The sequence below is a fragment of the Buceros rhinoceros genome, unplaced genomic scaffold (genome assembly GCF_000710305.1).
Source record: "Buceros rhinoceros silvestris isolate BGI_N320 unplaced genomic scaffold, ASM71030v1 scaffold1388, whole genome shotgun sequence".
Classification (NCBI taxonomy): domain Eukaryota; kingdom Metazoa; phylum Chordata; class Aves; order Bucerotiformes; family Bucerotidae; genus Buceros; species Buceros rhinoceros.
In genome coordinates, this window is record NW_010426151.1 from 1 (window position 1) to 25,226 (window position 25,226).

Here is a 25,226-nt window from a genome sequence, read left to right on the forward strand (position 1 = left end):
GCTCGCCGCACCCTGCCGCCCAGCACCCCCGCCTCCAACCCCGCACCCTCCCCGACCCAGCCCGCCTCCCGGCGGTGTGCCGTGGCTCCCGATTGCTTTGGGAAATGTTTTGGTGTGGTGAGAGTCCACATCTGATCCATAAGAATCTCTATGTGTGTGTAAGCCGAAAAGTACTCTGAACTTGGAACTTTCCTCTCAGAAAAGGTCGCTGTGAGAATAATGCTTGTAAGTCAGTACTCTTTTTATCTGTTGTAACCACACAAGGGGTAAAAAAAATCAAAGTGAAACTCATTATCTTTTAAGGGGGAAGACCGTTTCAGATGGTTAAGCATGTTAATATGATGCTTCTTCAGTTTACAACAGAAAAGATTTTTCATAGATTGCAGAGAATCATCGAGTCACAGAATCGTTTCTTTTGAAAGAGAGCTTTAAGGTCATAAAGTCCAACCATTAAACAACATTGCCAAGTCGCCACTAAACCAGGTCCCTCAGCACCTCGTCTGTTAGTCACCATCTTTTAAATGCCTCCAGGAATGGTGCTTCCACCACCTCCCTGGGCAGCCTGTTCCAAAGCCTGACAACCCTTTCCGGTGAAGAAATTTTTCCTCATATCCAGTGTAAACCTTCCCTGGTGCAGAGTACACCCATCCAAGCCATGAGCAGCCAGTTTCTCCTGGAAAGAAACTAAAAAGCTTTGCAGTTACTCCTAATTTAAATGGATTGCATTGAGACTATGAAGAGATCTGTGAGGGGACCTTAAATATGCCGTTTTGTCATACAGAAGCTGATTTATGTATATCTCTAAAATATACAGATTCATATGGAAAAAATATATATACACATATGGAAAATGTACATGATAAGTGACTTACACTTACTAAGTTTTTTCAGACTTACTGAATACAGAAATATATTATAGCTCATTTTTTCACCTAAGCCTAACTTTCATAGATGATAAATTCAGCAAGCATGTACATTTATGGCTGTTAACTTTTCCAGTTATTCATATAGGTTATATTCAATTTTGGGAGGGGAATGAATTCTCAAAACCTTTGCAAATATGGCTTTATGTATAAAGTTATTGCATGGTAGAACTAGTTTGCATTTGTAAGAATAAATACTGGAGAAATACCAAGCAGATTATAAACACTGATACGTGTTGGATAAAGGTATGGTAAAGAGCAAATTGTTATGAAGCTTGAAATACACAGTACCCTTCCTTTAAATTGCTGTGTGGAGCGTTAAACTGACTTGCTTTTTATGGAGTTTTTTGCAAGGTCGGTAGCTATTTGATTCAACTTTAAGGCATTTTCAATCAAAACTGTCACCAAATTTTTACATTGTTCTTGCAGAAAGGTGTCATACTCCACTGACTTCAGGATTATCTGGAAAATACCAGTTTTCCTTCATCCTAAGATACAAACCTTTTATTTGGTTTCATTATCTGTTCATGAAGTCCTTCATTCTGTAATGTGATGGATTGTACTGCCCATACGCTGCCAAGTATCACTATTGAGATAAATGACAGTAGATTCAAAGATGAGTCATGACAGTGGTGCAAGTATGTCTGATGCACTGGCAGTAAAATACTTAAAACGTACTGGGAAATAGGAGATACCGTGTGGATGAAGTGCACTCAAATATTAGTTTTATATGGATCAGAAACAAGGTGGCCAAGTAAAAACAATGGCTAGTTAAAAAAGGGCAGCAGTGAGGTTTTACTCTTGCTTCAGTCCCCACTTAGGTTTTGGGTCTTTGCTAACAGTCAACTAGATGAAAAATTGTAGCTCTAATTAGGAACTTTGTTTCCTTTCTAGGTATTTTTGTCAACAAGCAATAGAGCTCTTCTGTGTAAGCCATGTCCTTATTTTATTAGCTGCTCATGAATTCAGATATGCCAGTTATTTTAAAATGTTGATTCCAAAGGTTTGTTTCTGCTGCTTTGCTGGAAAGAGAAGATGCTGCTGCCAAGACACCATGCTAGGCATGCTCACCATCTTCAACCACAGTTGCTGAAAAAATTAGCTTGTAAATGTGACTGACGTTATTCTCATTTTACTTAGCTGAGTAAAAGCAGTGATCCTTCCCATTTTTAAGTTGGATAACAGGAGCTTAGAAGAATGCCTAAGATCCTAGCCATGTCCATTTCACTGCTTGTTACATTCAGTGTCTGTCATTGGCATGCTCAGAATTATCACAGAATCACGGAATTGTTTTGGTCAGAAGAGACCTTTAAGATCATCAAGTCCCACCATTCACCCTTGCACTGCCAGTTCACCACTAACCCATGTCCCTAAGCATCTCATCCACACGTCTTTTAAATGCCTCCAGGGGTGGGGACTCCACCACTTCCCTGGGCAGCCTGTTCCGATGCTTAACCACCCTTTCTGTAAAGAAATTTTTCCTAATATCCAACCTAAACCTCCCATGACATAACTTGAGGCCATTTCTTCTTTTCCTATTGCTTGTTACTTGGGAAAAGAAACCGACCCCCACCTGACTAATTCTTCCTTTCTTTCCTAATATCCAACCTAAACCTCCCATGACATAACTTGAGGCCATTTCTTCTTTTCCTATTGCTTGTTACTTGGGAAAAGAAACCGACCCCCACCTGACTAATTCTTCCTTTCAGGTAGTTGTAGAGAGTGATGAGATCTCCCCTTCAGCATTCTTTTCTAACAGCCCCAGTTCCTTCAGCCACTCCTGTAAGACCCTGATGTGTGTGGGGGGGGAAGAAATCTTCAGATAAAAGTTGCTGCTTTAAGCTGTTGTCTATGAGTGCCAGCGAGAGATCACTTTCAGAGCAGTGAGTACTTGCTGTGCCTTTAGTATCTCATGATGGCAGCCTGAACTGTTTAGAAATTTTCTGACAAAACTTTAAAGTGTTATGACTGATGACCTATGGAAACTGAAACTTGATGTAGGAGCACAGGTGCTGAATTTAGTAAGAGTTCTCTGTCCAGAACGGAATTTCTGGTCAAATCTGAAAAAGAGGCAGATACTGTGAAGCTGTTCATGGCAGCTGCCCTAATAAATTATGTACTTTAAAGTTATAATCATAGAATGTTTTGGGTTGGAGGGGACCTTCAAAGGTCATCTAGTCCATCGGCCCCTGAAGTGAGATCTTCAACTAGATCAAGTTGCCCAGAAACCCATGGAACCTGACCGTGAATGTTTCCAGGGATGAGGCTTCTACCACCCCTCTGGGCAACCTGTTCTGGTGTTTCACCACCCTCATTGTTGAAAATGTCTTCCTTATATCTAGTCTCCTCTCCCCTCTTTTAGTTTAAAACCATCAGCCCTTGTCCAGTTGCAACAGGCCTTGCTGAAAAGACTGTCCCCATCTTTCTTATAAGCTCCCCTTAAGTACTGGAGCACCACAGTAAGGTCGCCCTGGAGCCATTTCTCCAGGCTGAACAACCCCAACTCTCTCAGACTGTGTTCTTAGCAAAGGTGCTTCATCCTTCTGAACGTTTTTGTGGCCCTCTTCCGGAGCCACTCCAATAGGTCCATGTCTTTCATGTGCTGAGGACTCCAGAGCTGGATACAGCACTCCAGGTGAAGTCTCACCAGAGCAGAGTAGAGCAGCAGGATCACCTCCCTTGATTTGCTGGCCACGCTTTCTTTGATGCAGCCCAGGATACAGTTGGCTTTGTGGGATGCAGGTGCATGTTGTCGGCTCATGTCCAGGCTTTCATCTACCAGTACCCTCAAGTCCTTCTTCACAGGGCTGCTCTTGATCACATCATACCCCAGCCTCTACTGGTACTGGTTCTTCTCGTTACAATTTCAAGTATCCTCACCATCAAATTCTTAGTTGTGCTGCATATGTCTGGTCCACCGCTGCATATGTGTATTTTAGTACATATGGGTTAGAATAGGTACCTGACTCTCACATTCTGAAATTCAGTTGAATACCTTAATCTGTACGGTCATCTTAGCTGTTATCTGGCTCAATCACTAATTTCATTATTTTTGCAAACTGTATCACCTCTTGCAGGAGTCTGAGAACAACAGACTGTGATACAGCCAGTGGACCTGCAATTAGTATGTTTAACTGATATCCAGAACTCTGATATCCCAGTATAAATCAGATGTAGATGTTTTGATCCGTACTGCCTTAATACTGGTTGATGACCTTGTTGATGGGGTTTTTGGTTCTTCGTTTTTCTTTCATTCTGTGTCTCCCAAAAAGCACTAAACCATCTGTAAAATTGACTGTGGTAAGTAATTATCCTCAGAGCTAGTTATTAAGCAGGATCAAGAGGTCTTTCTGCTCAGCAATCCATATTGAGGTGAACAGAGAGTTCAGAGCAGCCAAAGCATACTTAATTCTTTTTCTTTTGTCTTCTTTTTAAGCACTGGATGTATTTTGGGAGTAGGACTTGTTCTTTCACTTATGAGTCACAGTAGCCAAACAGAATCGCGAGTGCATGTTTCCAGTTCATTGCGAAAACTCTGCAAATTCCTGGATGGCAGTGAGGACCAAAGCAGATGGGTCCAGGAGGTATGACCTATTTTATTGCAAATTTTGTGTTTCCTTTTTTATTTTGTTGCCTCCTTGTAATAACTATAGACTTTTTCCTGAGGCTTTGTATCAATAGTACTGGAATACTTACTTTTGAGTATTCATTTCATGATACATAGTTCTGTATTTGCGGAAGAAAACAATAATGATAATAATAACAATAGAATAATCTGTAATGCTGAACAAACATTAAGAAACCGTCTGAAAAGATAACGATCATCATTCTTGAAGTGTTTCTTTAATTTCTTAATGTCAGAATAGATTGTTGAAAGTTGGGTCCTGAGTAACTGTGGGTAGGGGTCTTTATTCAGTTGTTTACTGCTCATCTGATCTCCTAGAAAGCAGACAGTAAGTTACTCTCAGAGAGAACCTGAATGCTAATACTTCCTCCTTCAATATGCCCTCTGTCTCCTTTGAAAGCTACTGTCACTAGCTGCTCTGAATGTTGCACTTGAGAATGCTGCTATGGCCCCGTTTGCTGTTCTCTTTATAACTAGGTTTTGAAGTTTTAAACTGAGCTTGGCTAGTGCATTTTGATTTATTTTGCCAAGATATGTCCTGTAGGTTTTGACATAGTCCATGCACTAGGTCTATAACCTCATTAAGGTAAAACTTGAGATCTGAAACTTAACAAATTGGAGGAGTTTACAACAGAAAACAAGAACCAGAATAAGCAGATGCTTTGCACAAAAAGCAACACTGTACCTCATGTGTGTAAGCCTGCAGCAGCTGAACAGCTGAGTTGCATAATCATCTGTTTTTTCTAAGAGAGATAGTACAGATTTTTAGTATTACACTCTTTTCCCTCTTGGTACTGCTCTGCAAGCTCTTTATTAAAAGTCTACTTTAAAGGAGTTTAATTTTTTTGGCAGTACATATGTGTTGAGGATGAGCCTTTTTGCAGTTAATGATTCATGCACTAAAATGACTTACAGCTATGAAAACGTTTATCTCTCCCCAGTGATCTCAAAGTGCTTTTCTGAACCTAAATTGGGTTCAATACTTCTGAAATGAAAGGCAGCAGCTGTTTAACATCATGAGATAGCTTGGGATGAGAAGCAAAACCTACCCTTTTAAATTAAGATCTCTGTAAGGAATTGTACTGATAATTACATAAATTAAATTTGGCCAGCACCCTAGGATGAATACTGCTCTATTTATGAAATGCACAAGAGGCTCTTCCAGAGGGATGAATGACTGGAATCTAATCCTGTACTTGAGAGGTAACTTTGACTTGCTGCAGCAAGAGGTACAATCTGAGCCTTACTTGCTCCAAGTCAAATTGTTGTCAATCCTGCACAGTAGGTATTTGCTCTCTACTACCCTTACAATCCTGTGTTGTTCTGTTGCTTAGCTTTGGTACAAGGAAGATTAAACAGCTGGCAAAGTTGCCTTGTTTAAAGTTCAGACTTCATTTTCTTATTCTCCACGTCTAAGGCTGAAGGACGGAAAGAAAAGCAGTGTTACTTGTGAATCCTTTTGCAAAGACATGAGGCTAGTGTCATGCACTGTGATAGACAGTTCTACTACATGCTGCTCTTCTGGCCTTGTGGACCTGCTTGCAGCCCTGATGAAATCACAGCATGCTGCATATGCTCACATAGATAAAGATCAGATACTTGTGTTGAAAAGAGTAAGTAAATTTGTGTGGAAGATCAGGAGTTCAACCTACATAAAACCATAAGTACTTCCAAACTTTAGTTTTGTTTGTTTAATGTTAGCGTCAATGGAGAATCCTTCAGAGAGGGAATGAACATCTGAAAGTATATATTCAAAATGTAATGGCTTTTTTTATCATGTTGGCATATTGCTCTGTGTGCACATTGCTACAGGGAATTTAATCAGACACTGGGTAACAGAGTTAAATAATTTTTTTCAGGTACTTTCCTATTCTGTAGCCTGTTCCTGTGTCTGTGCTTTCAGTGCTGGAATCATAGAAGCAGCAGAGGCTGAGGAGGCCATGAACAAGCTACGGATCTTAGTGGAGAGTAATCAGCAGGTCATAATTCAGTGTTTGGGCTTTGCTTCAATTCTGCTTTTCTCTTACCAATTTCATATTGGATACTACTTTAACCAAACTGTAACTTCAGATAAATATAATTTTCTTGCTTTTAACATTAGCTAACACTGAGTGTATTGTGCATACTGTGCAGTTACCAAGACTACCACTTGATCCATTATTGCATTGTCTACAGGCGTATAGCCGTTACCAGACAGTGAAATCAAAATAGATTTTTTATGTTTGCTTGCATTTAGAAGGGAAGTTGGTAGTTTTGAGTTCTTTGTGTCTTTATTCCCTGACAATTTTTGTCTCTTTTATAAGGTATTTCTTCAGATTCTATTTCTTGTTAAGAAAATATATCTGCTGTGCTCTTCTGAAATTTGCTTTCCCTTAGCCTCCAGACAGTGTGTCGTAAACACAGCCATGACTTCTTCCACGTGTCTGTTTTCATCCCTTGTGTCCTAGGGTCATCCTCTGAAAATGCAAAAATGACCTCCATATCAGTGCATGTTCTTTGTTAAGTGCTTTCCACAAAAAAGGGAAACAAAAAAGGAAAAAAGAAAAGGCGGTTACCATTCTGAATCAAAGCCTGCTATTACACTAAGCAACTGTTTAGAATGTGTAACTGGAAAATGGGAAGTCAAAGGGAACTACCTTTGTTACAGCTTTTTGTCTTCATATCAGAAAGTATGCTGTAAAATAAAGTCTCCGGAGCAATCTATGTCCCAAAGACCAGTATTTAATCTCAGAAAATGCTATGTCACTTGACACGAGAAAATACACGAAATAAGAAATCTTCCAGTATTTAGACAAAGACGTTACTTCTAATTATTGGCAAATAATAAATATTTAATGTTTCAGTAATAAATATTTAAAAGAATATGGAATTCTTCAGGATATCTGTTTTTTTTAATATATTTTTTTCACCTTACAGACCCAGGGTTTTGCTTTAGCTCTAGGTGCGATAGTACATGGATTGTCAGCTTGTGGTCATGGGAAAGCCGAAGACCTGAGTAACAGATTAATGCCAGCCTGGATGAAAATTGTGCTCGCAGAGGTAAAGGAGTTTGAACACATATTCTGTTTTTTTCAGGGAGGGGTGGGGAGGAGGGATTTTAAATTAACAGTAGGAACGTAATTTTTCTTGGTTCTGCAGAACTGATGCTAGGAAAAGGTAGAACAATCTGAACATGTTGTTTGATATTTGGAAGGAAAAACTACATCTTTGGTCTGTTTTGATAAAGGAAATAAAACTGTTTCTCTTCTGCTTGGATGATTTGTGGGAAATGGTTATTTCAATGAGATGTTAATTTGGACATCTTTACTGATTTGGAACAATATCCAAGGATAAAATCTAGATTATTAAATAAAGACGGCTTGTGAAATTAGGTGCTACTTATCAAGATTAGTCTAACAGACTGGTGATTATAGTGCCCTAGTTGTTATAATGGTTTTAATTTATCTCATTGTAACAAAAATACCATGGTTGAAATCAAACTCTAATACATTAAGATTGCAGCTGAAGGTAAATATCAATAAAGATACAGTGTTTCCGAGTTGGATTTTATTGGCCTGTTATGCAGAATACAGACTGTGCTAGAAGAAAACGATTTGTCAGCGAGAAGTGCGTGATGATTTCAGATTGGGGGGTGGAGAAGCTCCATATAAAGCCTTCATTCACCAAGAGAGGGATGAGTAATTATCCAGCTTGCTGGAGTCTGACATGATAGGGTTGTTTGGATGAGAGGTGTACAGATGATAGCAGTCATGGTTTTTGTGTTGGAAGAAACAAGTGTTTCGTCCTGCAGTAGTGTTATGTGACCACACAGGCTCACTGATCCTGCATTGTGCTTCCAGGGTTCTCCAACAATGCAGCGTCTGGCTGCTGTCAATGGGCTGGTTGCACTAGTGGGCTCTGAAGGAAGCATGATACAGGTGAGAATGTGCAAGCAAATGATAAATTTCTCTCTTCCAGAAATTTGGCTAGAAGGCAAGATGGAATGACATCCTCTGCATCCTTACAGCAGTTGTTATATACCAGGGCATCCCATTTATGCAATAGTGAGTCATGCTGAGTAAGAACCAACCAGGATAGAATTATGACGTGTAAAATGGGGTCTGTTCCATTTTCCCGTCGTATGGGACCCGTATGCAGTACCATTGTGGAAAAATTTACAGCTGTGTAGGCTTTCTGCTTTTCTCCTCCACTCCCCCACAAAAAGGCACGTGTGCAAATGTAACCTGTCTTTTCAGCACCTATTCTCTGCTTTGTTGGGGTTTTTTATTCCGTTATAAAATTAACTTTTTTCTTTTTTTGCTGGCAGCTGAAATCTGAGAGCATTCAGTCCTCCCAGTTTCAAAGTAAACTGAATGAAGTCATCAGAACCCTTACACAGGTAAGAAGGTAGCCTCTGTTGCCTGCTTTGGATAATGCACTAGACTACTGTCACACCTTGCACAAACAAGCCAAATCTGTTTTACTGCATAATGCCTGTGTGCCGCTTGAATGAGGCAGTGCAGGGAATTTTGTCTAACTAGTGCTTTATTGTTTCAACAGATAATCAGTTTTTCAGGGCAAATTGGCCTTCAGACAAATGCAGCAGGACTTTTGGGATGGCTTCATATGTCCCGTTTGTCTTCTGTCCAGAACAGGACATCCGGTAAGATGCTTCATTATTGCTGCTTAAAGAACATATAGAAGTAGCACCTAGCTAAAAAGGCAGCAAGGGACACATTAGATAATACAGGCTAATGCAGTACTATTAAATGACATGAAAGCCTTTGAATCAGAGACCTCATGGTCCTGTGTGCCAGACCTGAAGATTAGAATATGAAGGAAGAGTCAGTGTGCTGAATAGGATCCCCCCAGCCATCTGCTTTTACTTGCAGTATCAAACTAAGGTCCTAGATTGTTCTGTTCAACTTGTGTACTGCTTCTGTCTTTATTCTTGTATAGAATAAACTGTAAAGAAGTTTTACATTATATGTAGAACATGTGTTTGACATCTACATTATCCACCTGTGCCCTGAGAACTGATTAATCCACTCTTGGTTTTAGCACTTCCCACTGTATAAGAAAGCTAGCATTTCAAAACTCGTCCATAACAAGAGCAAGCTGACTTTTCAGAAGTATTATTCTAGAAGACATCTTCTGTGGTTAGCTGAAGTCGAAAATGAGAGTACCCTTCTAGTGAAGCAGTTAGCACACAGGAATTCATATTCTTTTGATACATCATTACCTTCTGATGTTGTTTCAATATCCATTAGTAAAATAAAGGCAAGATTACCATTGATGAAATACCAGTAATAGGAGAAAACTAATGAAGTGGAAGCTGTTCACTTCAGTGTGAACCATACTGAAAACTAGTAATATGAAGTGTAGATAAACTTCCTCATCAGAGAAGAAAGATGCTTGGAGTTTCTACTTTTGTATAATCTTGACACACATGCCTGAGGTTAGATAGGTATGGAATGTTCTCTGTATTAAACTTGCTAAGCTTTTGAAGCTCTCCCTTTTAAAGCCTGACTCAGAGGGGCTGATACATTTTAAAGAAGTTCTTATCCCTGGCTTTTCAGTTGATCAATGCATTCGTTTTTTCAGAGCTGGCACCTCTCATCAACAAAAATGTCTGGCTTGCCTTAAAAGTAGAAAGGCCAATGCACCTGTCAATCTTGTGGTCTAAATGCTTTGAGTTACCTACAGAATTAGTTAGCTCAAACATAGCTCAGTTTGGCCAGTGAATTTACATAGAAGCTAGAGGCTATAATTTCTGCTGACATGTTTTGGTATATAAACAGTCCTTCTGTCTTCTCAGTTCCTCCAGATTTTAGCTACTTACCTGAAAACAGCTTTATCAGGGCAGCCATTGACTTTGCCATTGAAAGTGGAAAGAAAGGTAAGAAAGGATCAAACTGCAGTATCCCGCTGGGAAATTTGTAATGACTATAAAAGGTGACCCTGATAACCTACTTTCATTTGCCAGGAGAACTTTGCTGAATACCAATGTGGGATATTTAACCTCTAAACAAAAAATTGAGTAACGCTCAAAAAATAAGGTAGAATTATGTAGTTAGGGCTTTAGTTTTCTCCACTGAATTTTTATATGACATTTTATACCCTTTCGCTTTTCCTCTGTGTCTGTGAGATGATATATCTTCCCTATGGGAATGAAAGTCAAATGATTTTAAGTCTTAGCATGTATCCTCAGGAATACTCCATCATCAGGTAAACATTACGCTGCCTCTTATTTCAGTGATCCCAGGTTAAGATTCCCTGTAGTAAAGTGGTATTCAAATGGGTTACTGCTATGTGTGATAAATGCGAAAGAACCTGAAGAAAGTGTGTTTTTACCTGAGGAGTGCTAGTAAAAGAGAGGTGTCCTGGAGTACAGTCTAAAGAGAGATAAAAGAGAGGAGATTATTCCTGTGTGGAGCTAAGTGAGCTCACTTCTGTCCTATGAAGCAGGATTTGCTTTCAAGGGGAGCAAAAATTGCTCGTGCCTTGCCTCCAGGAGGACTTTCACTGGGTTAATTCCCTGCGTTTAAGTAACACAGTATGTAGCAAAGGCTAGCACCTGTCTGACAATTTTTGTGGACTGCACCTGCAAGATGGGAAAGGAGAGCAGTGTCAGAAAAATTTGATGTTCCCCTACTAACAAATGCACAAATACTACCCTACTAGATGAGAAATATCTGTAATTAACTCATAAGTTAGTTCTAGGAGATGGAACTAGAAAGTTTCTATATATCAGTTACCAAAAAAGCCTTTTTTGATAGGACATTACTGTTAAAAATACAGCTGTTGATTACAAACAAGAGATAGCTAATTCTCAGATGGAAAATGAAATAACAGTAATTTTATAATGCTTTTTAGTTCTTAGAGATTGGTCTTCAGTGAAGTGTTTACATTTGTTTTTCTTGTGCTGTTTAGCCAAATGTGTGTATAAAAAAATTCAGACTTTGACTGAATCTTCTTTGTAGGCCCTGAAACTGTCCCAGCTGAGCTGTTGAAAGTAGCACTGGCACCCATTGCATTAGTTGGAGAAAGCCATCAGTATCCACCTGTGAACTGGGCATCTATTCTTTCTCCTTTGATGAGGCTAAACTTTGGTAAGATTAATAGTTTCCTATTAAGTCTTTTATACTTGTCAAAGACTTCTTCACTAGTGCAGCTTTCACAAACTTTAGATCCCACTTCAGGGCTTCAAGTTATTGCAGTGATAAGTGTTTACTACTTTCAAAACCTTCTTTTTCATATTTCCAAGCATATATTTGTGATCACTGTATCATGTTGATACAGTTTTTTTTTTTCTACTCAAGAAGAGCCTAGAGAATATCAGACCTGAGAAGTTTGAAACAGTACTAGAAGTTCTGTGAAACACTGGTGAAATTTGGCCTAATTTTTCTTTTGAGCTATTAGCAGTAAGAAGAGTCTACAATGAAACTCAGCTAATTTAGACACAAGTGAATGAATGTCAGAGCTCAAAGGATTGTGGTCAGTGGTGTGGAGTCTAGTTGGAGGCCTGTAGTTAGTGGTGTTCCCCAGGGTTCACTACTGAGTCCAGTCCTGTTTAACATATTCATCAATGAGCTGGATGAAGAGATGGACTGTACCCTCAGCAAGTTTGCTGATGATACGATACTGGGAGTATTGGCTGACACACCAGAAGGCTGCACTGCTGTTCAGTGAGATCTGGACAGGCTGGAGAGTTGGGCAGAGAGGAGACTAATGAAGTTCAATAAGGGCAGATGTAGAGTGCTGCATCTGGAGAGGAATACCCCACTGCACCTGTACAAGCTGAGTGACCTGCACAACAGCAGCACTGCGGGGAAGCACCTCGCAGCCCTGGTGGACAGCAGCTTGACCATGAGCCAACAATGTGCCTTTGTAGCCAAGAAGGCCAGTGGTATCCCAGACTGTGACTAGCAGATCGAAGGTGGTTCTCCTCCCCCTCTAGTCTGCCCTGGTGAAGCCACATCTGGAGTACTGTGTCTAGTTCTGGGCTCCCCAGTTCGAGAGACAAGAAACTACTGGAGAGAATACAGCAAAGGGCTACAAAGATGATTAGGGGACAGGAACATTTCTCTGATGAGGAAAGGCAGAGAGACCTGGGTCTGTTAAGCCTGGAGAAGGCGGAGAGGGGATCTTATCAATGCTTATAAACATCTAAAAGGCTGGTGTCAAGGGGATGGGGCCGGAGTCTTTTCAATGGTGCCCAGCAACAGGACAAGGGGCAATGGGCACAAAGTGGAACACAGGAAGTTCCATCTGAACATGAGGAATAAATTCTCTCCTTTAAGGGTGGCAGAGCACTAGAACAGGCTGCCCAGAGAGGTTGTGGAGTCTCCTTCTCCAGGCATATTCAAAACCCACCTGGATGTGATCCTGTGCAACCTGCTCTAGGTGAACCTGCTCTAGCAGAGGATGGGACTAGATGATCCCTTCCAGAGGTCTCTTCCAACCCCTACCATTCTGTGCTTTTTTTCATATAGCTTGTTTTCAATACCCACTAAATGCTGGTCCAGTCTACACTGACAAACTCTCTGTCAGTCTGCAGGCAGCTTTATCGTGACTTTGAACTGCTCTGTCATTCATCTATCTTTCGTTAGTCTGAAATAACACTTTCTACTAAATTACACTGGGTAGCAGAGAAAAGCATATCTCTCTTTACATCATGACCCTGATTTTGTCAGTGCTTCTGAGAGTATTTTTTCTTCATGCTGGAGAGTAGCTTTGATCCTGAAGTATTGTGTTGAACAGCTTGTATAGTGTTTTTATACTCAGGATTGTCTGTCAATGCTTGTTTTTGTCGATAAAAGTGTCTGACTTTAAAACTCATTTCCTTAAAGCTCAGCATACTCTGCAAAGTTCAGTATTTCCTTGTTTGATTCCACTAAGTTTTGTTTCTCCTGATGTATGTAACTATTAATTACTACTGGCCCTGCAGATTCTCTTACAACTGGGTTGGGCAAGTGCTTTCTGTTTAAACTGATGTGCTGTAGAGTATGAGAAGTTGTTCTTATTTTTTTCTGGTATTTATTTTAATTATACAGAGTGCTTGTGTAAGCACTAGAAATCATTGAACTGTCCTATGAGGAACAACTACTTGCTAGATACAGAAAGATTTTGTTACATCTTAAACATTTTTGCTTATACTTGAGCAGCAACTTCTGTCTTGGTATTCTTGCAATCGATTATAGAGTCTTGCGTATGAATAATTGAAAGAATTTCCTGTGCTGAGCTCTGCAGTCCATGCTGATGCTAATTTGTGTACAACCTTATGAATAGATGAAACTCGTTAAATGTACTGGGGATTTTTTTTATTCCTGTTTTTTGCTTAGGAGTCTTACTTTTGTAAATCAGGGGAATTCCAGAGGAAACAGTGCGTTGGTTTTTTGACTGTTTTTATTGACTTCAGACAGCATCATAGGCTACATTTCTATACATAATTTCTCTTGACTGTCCCTCTGTATTTTTGTGGAGTTGCACACCCTTCTCTTGACTATACATGGAGAAATAGGTCTTGTTATGTGCTAGTGAGCAATATTCATGTTGTGCTAGAAAGTATAATACAGAACAGTTGAATTGTGACCTAACAGTCCATCTAGAAATGTGACACTCTAAGACGTTTTCTCTGGAACAGCTACACCATGAATATTTATATGAAAATCAGACTGTTTGATCAATTCTCTCAGATTCTCTAGGTCACTGTTTTTCCTGTCTGGGAATTTATGACTGTTGTTATGAACCTTAAATGTTTCACAAATGCTAATGCAAAGATTTATTAATCTGTAAACATACTGAAGACAACAGGTTGCTTTCCCATCTTATAAGGTTTATTGTCAATGTTACTGAGCAGAAACAATAGATTGTGATTGAAGTAGTACCTCCGTGTTGCTCAATAGTGCTCTGAAGTGACTGGTCATAGGCAAATCATAATCTGTGTCCAAGCTAGCAAGAGAGAATTTTTGCGTTGTTTACCAAAGTATTTTGTTGTAATTTCACTCTTTTCAAATTCTGCAAATGACTTATCTTCTTGTATGCGATATTTTATTTCAAAGATTTTAACTTGCAAAGCACCTATTTAAGTTTTGTTCTGACATTTAACAGTAATGTATCTTCTGTCTAACGGGTCAAATGCTAGTATAGTACTTAAATTGTTTGTCCTTATATTGCTGTAGCAATCATGAACTATATGAAAGCCATGTTATTGCTTAGAGTACCTCTTGAACATATTTATGACTAGTTTTTCTATTAAGAAACAGGCTGTACCAGTTATTAAGGGGACTTTAAAGAGAAACTAATAAAGATTCCATAACTGTCATAACTTCTAATCACAGTCAGGTCTTCCTGCTTGTTAACCTGGAGAATGATAGAATCGTAGAATGCTTTGGGTTGGAAGGGACCTTCAAAGGTCATCTAGTCCATCGGCCCCTGCAGTGAGCAGGGACATCTTCAACTAGATCAGGCTGCACAGAGCCCCATCCAGCCTGACCTTGAATGTTTCCAGGGATGAGGCTTCTACCATCTCTTTGGGCAACCTGTTCCAGGGTTTCACCACCCTCATTGTTGAAAATGTCTTCTTTGTATATAGTCTACATCTCCACTCTTAGTTTAAAACCATCAGCCCTTGTCCAGTTGCAACAGGCCTTGCTGAAAAGACTGTCCCCATCTTTCTTATAAGCTCCCTTTAAGTACTGAAAGGCTGCAACCAGGTACTGAATGCTGCAACCAAGCTCCCACAGCAGAAACAGTGACTAACCTCTGTTCTGTGACATATTACATGAACATGGGGCATATGGAGGAGGAGAAACACGTGAGCAGATACTAATTAATCCTACATTTAGCAGGAAGGAATGCTGACGTATTTCTCCTGTAGATTAACTCTTCTCTTTCTCTGGCAAGGAATTTTTTTATTTCTTACTTTACCATTCCCACATTTTATTCTCGAGTGAATTGAAATTAAGCTTGACAAATCCTGAGATTTCTTGTTGAAACCGCATGAACGGGAAGAGGAGACATCTAATATGTATGTGTTAAAAGCTTTAAGTAGAACCTCTAGAGAAGCAAGTTTTAATGTAGTGCTCTTGTAGAACAATAACCCTCCTTTATTTTTTGAGTTGAGAACAATTTTAAAGTGAAAGTAATTTTTTCATAACTTTTATTTGTTTTCTTCTGCTTTAGGTGATGAGGTAAAACATCTCTGCCTTCAACTGGCTGTGACACAGGCCCAGTCATCTCAAAATGCGTCAATGCTTTTGGGGATGTGGGTGGCACCTCCCCTTGTCTACAGTCTCAGTGTACGTATGCCAGCACATCTATGGGACCTCAGCACCTCTTTTCTGTAAGAATCCCCAGTGATGACATTTAGGATGTCTCACCAGAAGAGGTTTATTGCATTCAGAATTCTGTAGAAATATTGTTTAGCAGGTACTTATAATGAAAGGGGCCTTGAAATTCAAGGCAGACTTAAGATCTGATGCACTGCTTTTACTTAGATTGCTTAAGACCTTTTTCCTCTGTCTAGTTTCATGCTATAGCTCTGATAACTTAGAGATGTAAGAAGGCACGACATGTAGGGAGACAAAGTGTCTTTTATTATACCAGCCGATAGTCTCAGAAAAAAGTCTAACCTGTCTGTCAAGTAGCTCGCCTGCAGTGTCTCTTGATCTAGTAAAATGTGTTACTTCTTGAAAACCTTGCCTTAATTTTGAGGATAGTCAATAGACGTAACGTCTAGTATAATCAAATTCAGGCTTATCCTCCACTACAGTACAGCTCTCTTCATACAGAGGTATAACATGAACTCCATGATACAGTACGTAAAACTCCCTGAATCCCACAGTGCACCTGACTGTGCAGTTCTGTCAATTTGTACATGTTGAGGAGCAGATTCATGACAATTCTCAGAAAATCAGTTGTGAATTTCCGTGACCTTGTACAGTTCTTCAAGGGGTGGTTTTGCCTTGCAGTTTTTAATTCATTATTCTTCACAGATATATAAACTATTGGTGGCCATTTTAAGATACACTATTAGTAACAGACACAAAAAAAAGTAAAATTTTATTTCTGGGCACTGGTTTCTCACTGCAGTGGGGAATTGAGGCCACAAAATGAGGTCAACCACAGACTGTGTATGTAAGCTTTGGATTCTTTCAGGGTAATTCTTCCTCACTAGCTAGGAATATTAATGGTGCTAGGAGTACCATACTTCTGTACTTGGCTATCTAGTCAGTCTGTATGCTTTATGTAGGAATGCAGTAGGCACTGTATAGGGAAATCACAATTGTCCTGCCAGCACAGAGGCTTTATATCTAGGGTTCATTGAAAAAAAGTTCCTCTGTTTTTAAGGCAAATAGAATATTGACATGTCTGAACTCTTTTTAGTTCAAGCAATTCATCAAAAGAGAGAAGAAGAATTGAGAAGTGTTTATGACTTTGAGTGCTTTTAAGTGGTGTTTGGGCCATGTTTTTATAATTTCATCTTCTATAACAGTAGTTGAAGGTCAGAGAGGAGCTAAAATCTGAAACTAAGTAAAAGTTTTTGCTTTTCAGATGAAAACCCAGAAATACCTTTTCATGTCCTTGCCCTTGTGGATGAAACATGTTGCAGAAGACAAACTACAGTCCTTTACAGAAGTGTTTCTGATGCAACAATTTGAAGTCAAAAGCCACACAAAAAACCCAGAAATTTGCCAGTGTGTTTTACAGGGACTTGTGCAGGCAATGAAGCTTCCAGACCCTCCCCAGTATTGCTGGAACTTTCTGTGCCAGGCTGTGGAAAAAATATTTGAGCTTCTACCAAATAAGGTTCAGGTAAGGAATAAGAATGAGGTGTATCAACATTGTAACTGGATGTCTGTACTGATGGTAAGTCCCATCTTTTTGCACTGACCCAGCAGATTTGAAACATGAAGTAGATGTAAAATTTTTAGTGATAGTAGTTAAGATGCCTGCATAATTTCAATTTAAGTTGCTTTTGGATATGCTTTAGAATATGACTAAGCTGTGAAACCAATTTAATATACACTTTTCCCTCAGAAATTATTTGGTAATGGGAAAATACAGTGTTAGTACTGAAATAAATGTTGTTGAAACAGAAGCAGAGAACAGTCACAAGGTTTGGGGTTTTTTTCCCCCACAGAGGATTCAGCTTCTCACAATGATTTAAAGAAACTAGCTAGCTACAGAAAATATCTCCAAGAAGGGGCACTTTCCCATTAAAACATTAACTCTTTGAGAGTTTTCAGATACCATTATTCCTTTATTGTTTGAGTTACATTGAAGTCCCCAGTGAATAAATATTTCTAAAATAGAATAAATAAAACAAGGCTAGAGAGTAGATTAAATATTAATCATGATCATTAACAAAGTTCCTGGACTCACCAATTTTAATGAAGAAGAAACCTGGAGCTGTACATCTAAACACTCATTTACTTTCTGTTTCCAGAGAGGCAAACTGGAAATGTATATTGACGTAGCAAAATGTATCTCGGAAATGGCTGATTCAGAGGTTGACCGCATTGTCCAGATCTCTAAGGTAATCATGTTTTAATCCTTGTCTTCTATCACCAAATCATGGAAACAAGCATGCCTTACCATTTTTCTTGTCACCAGAGTGTGTGTTTCATCTCACTGAGAGCACTGATTGTCTTTATCTGCTCTGTGAATAAGAGTGTTCTGGTTCTAACCTCTCAAACAGCAGAGAGAAGGAATAGTGTGAAGAGCCTGTATCCAAAACTTTCTTAAGGCAATTGAAGTACCACTGATTTCACCTGGGAGCTTTGAACTGGCAGCCTAAGTAACTTTGTCAAGTTCAGGCTGCTGACTTTGTCAAGTTAGCAGCACAGGAATGACGTTAGATCTTCTTAATCCCAGACCAATGATGCCAACAGCAGACCGTAGCCCTCTTTGGTTAACGTGACCACCTACTTGAAATGGACTGTAAATGCATCTCAGTGACTAACTGTGCTTGAACTGGCAGATTCTTGCTTCTGTTAAAAATGTGAAATACTTCGACTAAACAACCTTTCATTCCTGACTTAATGTGCTGTATCTGCCTTAACACTCAGAATGTTTCCTGGTGGACAAGATGGCTAATGGAATAGGAAAGCTTCCATCTGACCAGTGGAATCTATTAGGAGTAGAATTCTTAGCAGCTGAAACGCTAAGGAATTACCTGCGCGGTAGGATTTGATGGTTTCAGATCAGGTTGTTATAAAAAAATGTTCATGACATAAAACTATGTTGTTTTGTTTGCTGGCAGATTTTACAGAGAATCAAGCATTTAAATAGGTTAGGAAGGCTGAACTGTTATTTCCTTCTATCTTTGAGCTCTTATTTCCTCACTGGACAACACCATTTAAGAAAACCTTTTTGTCACTGCAGTGAATCTGTCTTGCAAGAAGGCTTCAGTTTCTGGAACTGTCGAGTTGGCTTATTTCAGTTTAAAAGGGAATGTAAAATTTAAAGCAGTATGAAAACAATCAAACTGTACTGAGTTGCACTTTGCTGGATTATTTAGAGGCATGTAAAATTAAAGTAATATGTACAGTTTCATAATTTGTCTTGAAGAACAATGAACCTGCTAGATAATAAAAGGATTTCTCCCCCTTTTTTTATAAAGAGGAATGCAGTGTCTACTGTCCCCATAAGAAAGGTACATTTTAATTTAACATGGTTTTTAATTGCATTTGCAGAACAATATAGAGAAGACCACATTCATGAAAGTGTATTTAATTTCTCAAGGCAGACTGCCTCTCATGAACTTTAGTGCTGTGATTGATACTGTGGCAGAATATCACCAAAAGGAAAATATTTTATGGGTGCTCTTGCATGGTTTCTATCATACTCGAATTGTGAGCCATGAAAACACAGGTAAGGACAGGCCTAATGAATAATCATAAAATCAACAGATATTGATAGATCTACACTAATTCTTCAAAATAATGTTAAGATGATTTAACCCAAGTGCTTCCAAATTTCTCATTATTAGAAACTACTTGATCTTCAGAATTTTTCTGCTCTTCAAATACTCTTCAAATACCAAACATTGCTTTTATGTTTTTCTCGAGTTCTTCATGTTTCTGTGGATTGGCTAAAAGTCATTAATCTTATCCAGATGGTTCGCAGACCAGAGTTTTGACTAGATCTGTGTCTCACAGTGTTTTTACACTTCATTGTAAGGTGGTGTTAGAAATGTACACAGTACATCAGAGACCGTTAATAGTGCAGCTTTGCTACCATTCAAAATCTAATACCTGCCTTACTGGTGTGTGGCACAGTAAGTAAGGGCATGTTCCCGTGAGACTGGTTGAACCAAGGAGATAGCTCTGCTTTTCTCATAGCTTGCCTTGCACTGAGTTAACGCAGGAAACAAATTGCCCCTCGGCTCTTTGTAACCATATCAGATAGTTATCTCGTGGGTTAATAAGTTGGGCTGGCTCAGCTAAGGATCTGGTAAACCAGTGGAGCTGATGCAAGAGAAGCAGCAGAATCACACAGGAAGATAAAGGATGAAGGAAAAAGAACAGAGGGAGGCAAGAATGAAGGTTCCTCATTTTCGTGACAGAAGGATCTTTGGCTTGCCTGTGTTCACAGAACCACTTCAGAGCATTATATTGCTAGATGCCTTAGCTCTCAGCTGTGGTTGAAGTACTTCAAGACTAGTGAGGTTTGAATGAGTGAAGCAAGACTCCTTTGGGTAAAAGAGGACGCAACAAGAAAAATATAAAGAGTGCAAGGAAAGGATGTAAAGGTGAAGATGATTACCCGTTTGTAGGAGGTAGAACGGGTTTTGGACAGCACAATCTGAATCAATAAAACATGTACCGTCCTGTGGTTGCGAGCTGATATTATTTGCATTACTTGACTTCATTTTACTGATCTTCTCTGCAGTATAGGAGGAGTTTCACAATACTCCACACATTCTTGCTCGATGTACAGTGACATCAGTGCTAGACTTAGTTGAAATGCTGAGGCAAACAGCCTCAAAGGCTGAGTCAAAATCTTCAGTGAGGCTTTCTGTAGCAGTGATGCATGCTGGATTAGTGGGACCTGCATGCTGCTATTACGTGAAAATTCTCACTCAGCATTCCTTTTTCTGTGTGTTGAGTGTGCTGTGTGCATTATAAGCACAGTTTTTGTACTGCTTAGGTGCCCCTATGCCTTCTGTCAGTGGCAACCATGAATCAAATGTAGTCGTAGTATCGGCGATCCTTGTTATTCCACAGTCAGTGCTTTGTTGCTGTAGTGATTCCCTATGCTTGTTCTTTAATAGAAAATGATGTATTTTATATATATTTTATAGTGTTTTATGTGAGTCAATGTCATTGTTCTTCTTCTAGGAGTGCTGAAAAGAATGAACTGGTTGCTAGACCTGATGGGCTACATCAGAAATTTAGCATACAAGTCAATATCCTTACAAAATGTTGATCTTAAAGAGGTACATGCTATGAAAATAATTTGCAGCTTTCTGGGAAGAAAGGAGTTTTTGATCTATTGCACATTCTTCCTCAGCAATGTCTTATTCACCATGCTTTTATTTTAGAAGACTGTCATCTTTATAGAGAAATTCTTCTAGATTTTTGTGAATCTGTGTGTATTTAAAACCCTTACTTTAACATAACCGTGACATTTAAACTGTGGTAGAAGCTAAAGGCAACTAAAGGAAATCACTGCTTTGAATTTATTGTATTTAGAACAATTAAAGGAGAAATTGGCATTTACCAGTAGAACTGTCTAAGCAGGTCAAAACTGTGCAGCTGCCCCTTTCTAAGAAGGCATGGACAATTTTAGGGAACCAGTATTGTTAACCGATACATCTGTTCAAGTCTTCTGGTTGAGTACATAAAATAAGCTGCTACTCTAGATCAGAAAGGCATTTGTTACATTGCTGCAATATTTCCTAACCGTTTCTAGCACAAGGGTGACCATCTCATAATTTCCCTCAACAGTCAGATTGCTGTAAAGAAGTTATTTCCCTATTTTAAATGAAATGTGGATCAGCCTTAATCTAAAGAATTATTATTATTATAAAAAGGCTTATGCTGCTTCAAAAAGTAAGAGAATATTAAGAACTTCTTAGTTTTTGCATTTTGAATGTTAGCTGAATTTTCAGATGATTGTTTCAAAGAGTAAGCCATCATCTTGATTTTTTTATATGTTTGGGGTTTTTTAATTGGATTTTTTTTTCCTTTCTGTATTATTCATTTAGTAAAGTGCATTTTTGTATTTTTCCTGTTTAGTGCATAGATTTCTTCCTGTGGCTGTTTGCAGCTTCTGTGGTGGCCTGGGCTGACCATGGTGGACCATTATTGCTTGGTCTTAGTGCTGACTGGTCACTGTGGAAGCACCAAATGATATCACTGGAATTGTCTGAGGATCTCCTTGGCAAGCACCCCACTGACAAGCTTGCTGTACAAGAGACTCTCACTCTCCTTCCAAACAGCATTTCCTTGTTGCTGGCTAAAGAGCCTTGGAAAGAACAAACACAGAAGGTAAAATTGCATGTAGTGGTAAATATTTTCCAAAAGTCAAAAAGCAGTCCATCTTTAGTAGTCAGCTCTAGTCTTAGGTGGAGCAGTTATTTCCTTTATATCTATTGCATCTGACTCGTGACCTTGTTTTTCTTTATTTGCAATCAGATATGACTTGTCTCAAAGGACTGAATGTAGTTTCTCAAGCAAAATGTGAGAGTTGCAAAGAACAAAAAACACTCCAGTGTTGGGAGTCAAACTCTTAAGAGGGTACGGCTGAGAGAGGAGGGCTGGCAGCTGCTGGTAGCAAGTCAGTCTTTTAAACAGTGACAGACAGATCTGCAGTTGAACATCACCACAGAGGCAATTTAGGGCAATCAAAGATCTTCTGTGCAATTTGAAGTATGTGTCATTTATTTTTCAAGTATATGTTGAAAATTAGTTTGGAAAATCATGCCTAATTTGGCAATCCTACTGTTGATTGCTTGTGGTTGACATATGTGAAAATATGGTTACAAACCTATAGATAATAGTTAGCAGTTTTGTACAAACCAGAACCTGTTAAAGACATGGTCCTGCGCTCAGAGTTAGCATTGAAGTCAGTGTTCAGAATGTGGGAGGAATGCAGGAGTGGGCTGTTAAATTGCAAGTGCCTAATCAAGCTTTAGCAAAGAATTCAAGACTATGCCTTGAAAATCATCCTGATAAGTTTGAAATATCACTTTGTCCTCCAGGCACCCTGTGCTGTCAGAAAAACAAAGAAAAATGAGAGAGGTCAAAAGAGGGACAAAGGCAGTAAGGGTTCTGAAGGGTTTGCAGTAAAACATTTGGACAAGAGACTGATAAGAAAGGATCGTATTAATAGGTTAAAGGCATGAACAGGCAAGACAGAGGGAAACTGTTTACTGTGCCTTCTTCATAACAAAGAATTATTGCTGAGGTAATGAGAAGGAATAAAGGGAGTTTCAGATCCAGCTGTGGGAGAAATTGCACTGACAGTGAGATGTACTCCAGGGCGTTTGGCTAGTTTGAGCAGAAGCTTGATTGGCTGCTGCCTTTGATTAGATAACTTAGTTTAGCAACGAGATGTTGCCTGTTAAACTCAAAAGAATTTGTGGTGTTCTGCTTCAGAGGCTTCTATAATTCAGTTTTTCCTATATGTTTCAATCTTTAGTTCATTGACTGGCTGATCAATATGATGGAATGTCCTAAGGAAGTATTATCAAAATCTTCCACAGACCTGCTTCATGGTAGGTTATTTTTCCGTAAAAAATATCAGTACAGATCAAAATCCAGTTGTTAAAAGGAGTGCGCTTAATCTATACTATGAGTTCGTGTAGCAGAGCTATGTTTTGCCTTTAAGGAAACCTTAAGAGGTAAGTTAACATTCCTGTCTGTAACACTTTCTTATATTTGCTGTCTCATCTGCTGATGCTTATGAGGTACCTCTGAAGATCCAAAGAACCTGAAGGTCCATCTGGTCCTACAAGTGTATTTAAGTGATAAATCTGTCAATTGTTTTTGAATTTACCCTTAGAAATAAAATGCAACATACTAGTTGGAAACTCCCCAGTACTATAATAGAAATCACATAACAATTTATTCAGGTGCAACTGAAGTCTGAACTATGGGGAGGGGATAGGAGACAGCCTGGTAGAGTGGTCTGACAAGAAAGGATAGAAGAAAGGAAGCTTACTGAAAAGATACATGAAAGGAAAGATGGGAAGTATATTATATTATGAATCACAGTAATGGGCTGTGGCCCCAGCATGCACCCAGTTGTTCACCTAGAGATATAGGATTGTGAATGCAATCTGTACAATTGATTTTAAGAGAATACCAGGAATACTCTCAAGTGAAGTGAGTGTGCTCGTTCTTCTTTCCATTAACATAAGGCACCTCCTGATTTGTTGGACCTAAACATGGCTTCTTGAAATCTGGTTATAAATTCTTTGCATGACAAAGGTCAATTAGCCTTGTTTTGAGGGTCTGCAATCTTTAGTCATTCTTTGTTGAGTCTGCTACTCTCCACCAGAAATGATGCTAAGGTTTTTTAGAGAATCTCCTCTGTACATCAGAGGGTGCTGATATACACAGTATAATCTCAGTTTACACTGATTGGGATGAGTTATTTTTATCCTTGAGCTTTCCATTTTTCCTTTTTTTTGTTTTAAATACTAGAACATGAAACTTCCTTCTGGGTGACTAGGACATGCCTGGTTTAATTACTGGATTTTGCCTAAATGTATGATCCTTTAAATTGAATTGAGGAATTGCGTTTCCAATCAGTGAATTGGACAGAGGAATTAAGACATTGTATTTTGTGCCTCCTGTTCTTTCCAGTGCCGCCTCCTCCCATCTTGCATCTTTGATCATTGAATTAAAACTTTCAGTGTTGGTTGATCTATGTGCTGCTTCAAAGCAATGGCCTAATTAGCAGATGATGTGATAAAATTTTAGTAGGAGACATGCCATAAAGCAGATGAAAGGCCTAGAATAACATGACATTTTGGAGGGATGTATAGACTAAACTATTTTGTGAACAGCAGCAATAGTGTGAGAAACTCTCAGGCTAGGAAGTGAGAAAGTCATTAAAAGAGTCAGTAAAAGGACACTGAATCTATACCTGTGTCAGTAAAACAACTAGGGAGAATACTCTCACATCCTTTCTAGTCTGAACTGCACAAATAAATGTAATTTGTCCTTCTCTTCACAGTTATGCTTCTGGCCTTGAGATCTCTTGCAGACTTCAAAAAGAAAGCAGTGTGGACTAAAGCTTATGGGTGGTAGATGCATGCAATATCTTTTCCGATGAAGAAAACTGTTCACAATTGAAGGCATCAAGAAGAACAATTTCAAAGACACTTCCTATCAGAAGGTTTTGGATATTTTGGGTTTTTTATTCTTTTACATCCTCCGAAAGACTCATAAGATAAAACCTGGTATTTTGTTTTTCACTGAAGGGGTGTTGTTATTTTACAAACTGCCTAACATGATTTGAGCTGTGCCAAACCTAAATGAGAAATACACATTCAGTTATTTCAATTGTGTTGTTTCAGTTACTCTTGGGAGCTTTGAAGGCTGTAAGTGGAATGTTCCTCTAGCTCGTGGAAGCTTTGTAGGAAGAGGCGGGAATAATAAAGCTTGTAAAATTTGTTTGGATGCAGCTTATTTACTAAAGTATGTTTTAGTGCAACAGACTTCTGAATGAGCGTTATT

The 25,226-nt window shown here is 39.0% G+C and overlaps 1 protein-coding gene across 1 annotated transcript; it reads left to right on the top strand.

Annotated features, from left to right (window-relative positions):
* Positions 1-4,359: 4,359 nt before the first annotated feature.
* LOC104498039 (focadhesin-like) lies at positions 4,360-24,797 on the top strand (the record flags this gene model as incomplete). Its single annotated transcript, XM_010141362.1, has 16 exons — positions 4,360-4,507; positions 6,408-6,527; positions 7,465-7,587; positions 8,388-8,465; positions 8,855-8,926; positions 9,088-9,190; positions 10,346-10,426; positions 11,511-11,639; positions 15,715-15,830; positions 17,086-17,346; positions 17,981-18,070; positions 19,230-19,407; positions 20,877-20,974; positions 21,777-22,028; positions 23,182-23,257; positions 24,724-24,797. Coding segments are annotated over 16 exons (1,999 nt in total), but the record flags the coding sequence as incomplete, so codon positions are not given.
* Positions 24,798-25,226: the final 429 nt, after the last annotated feature.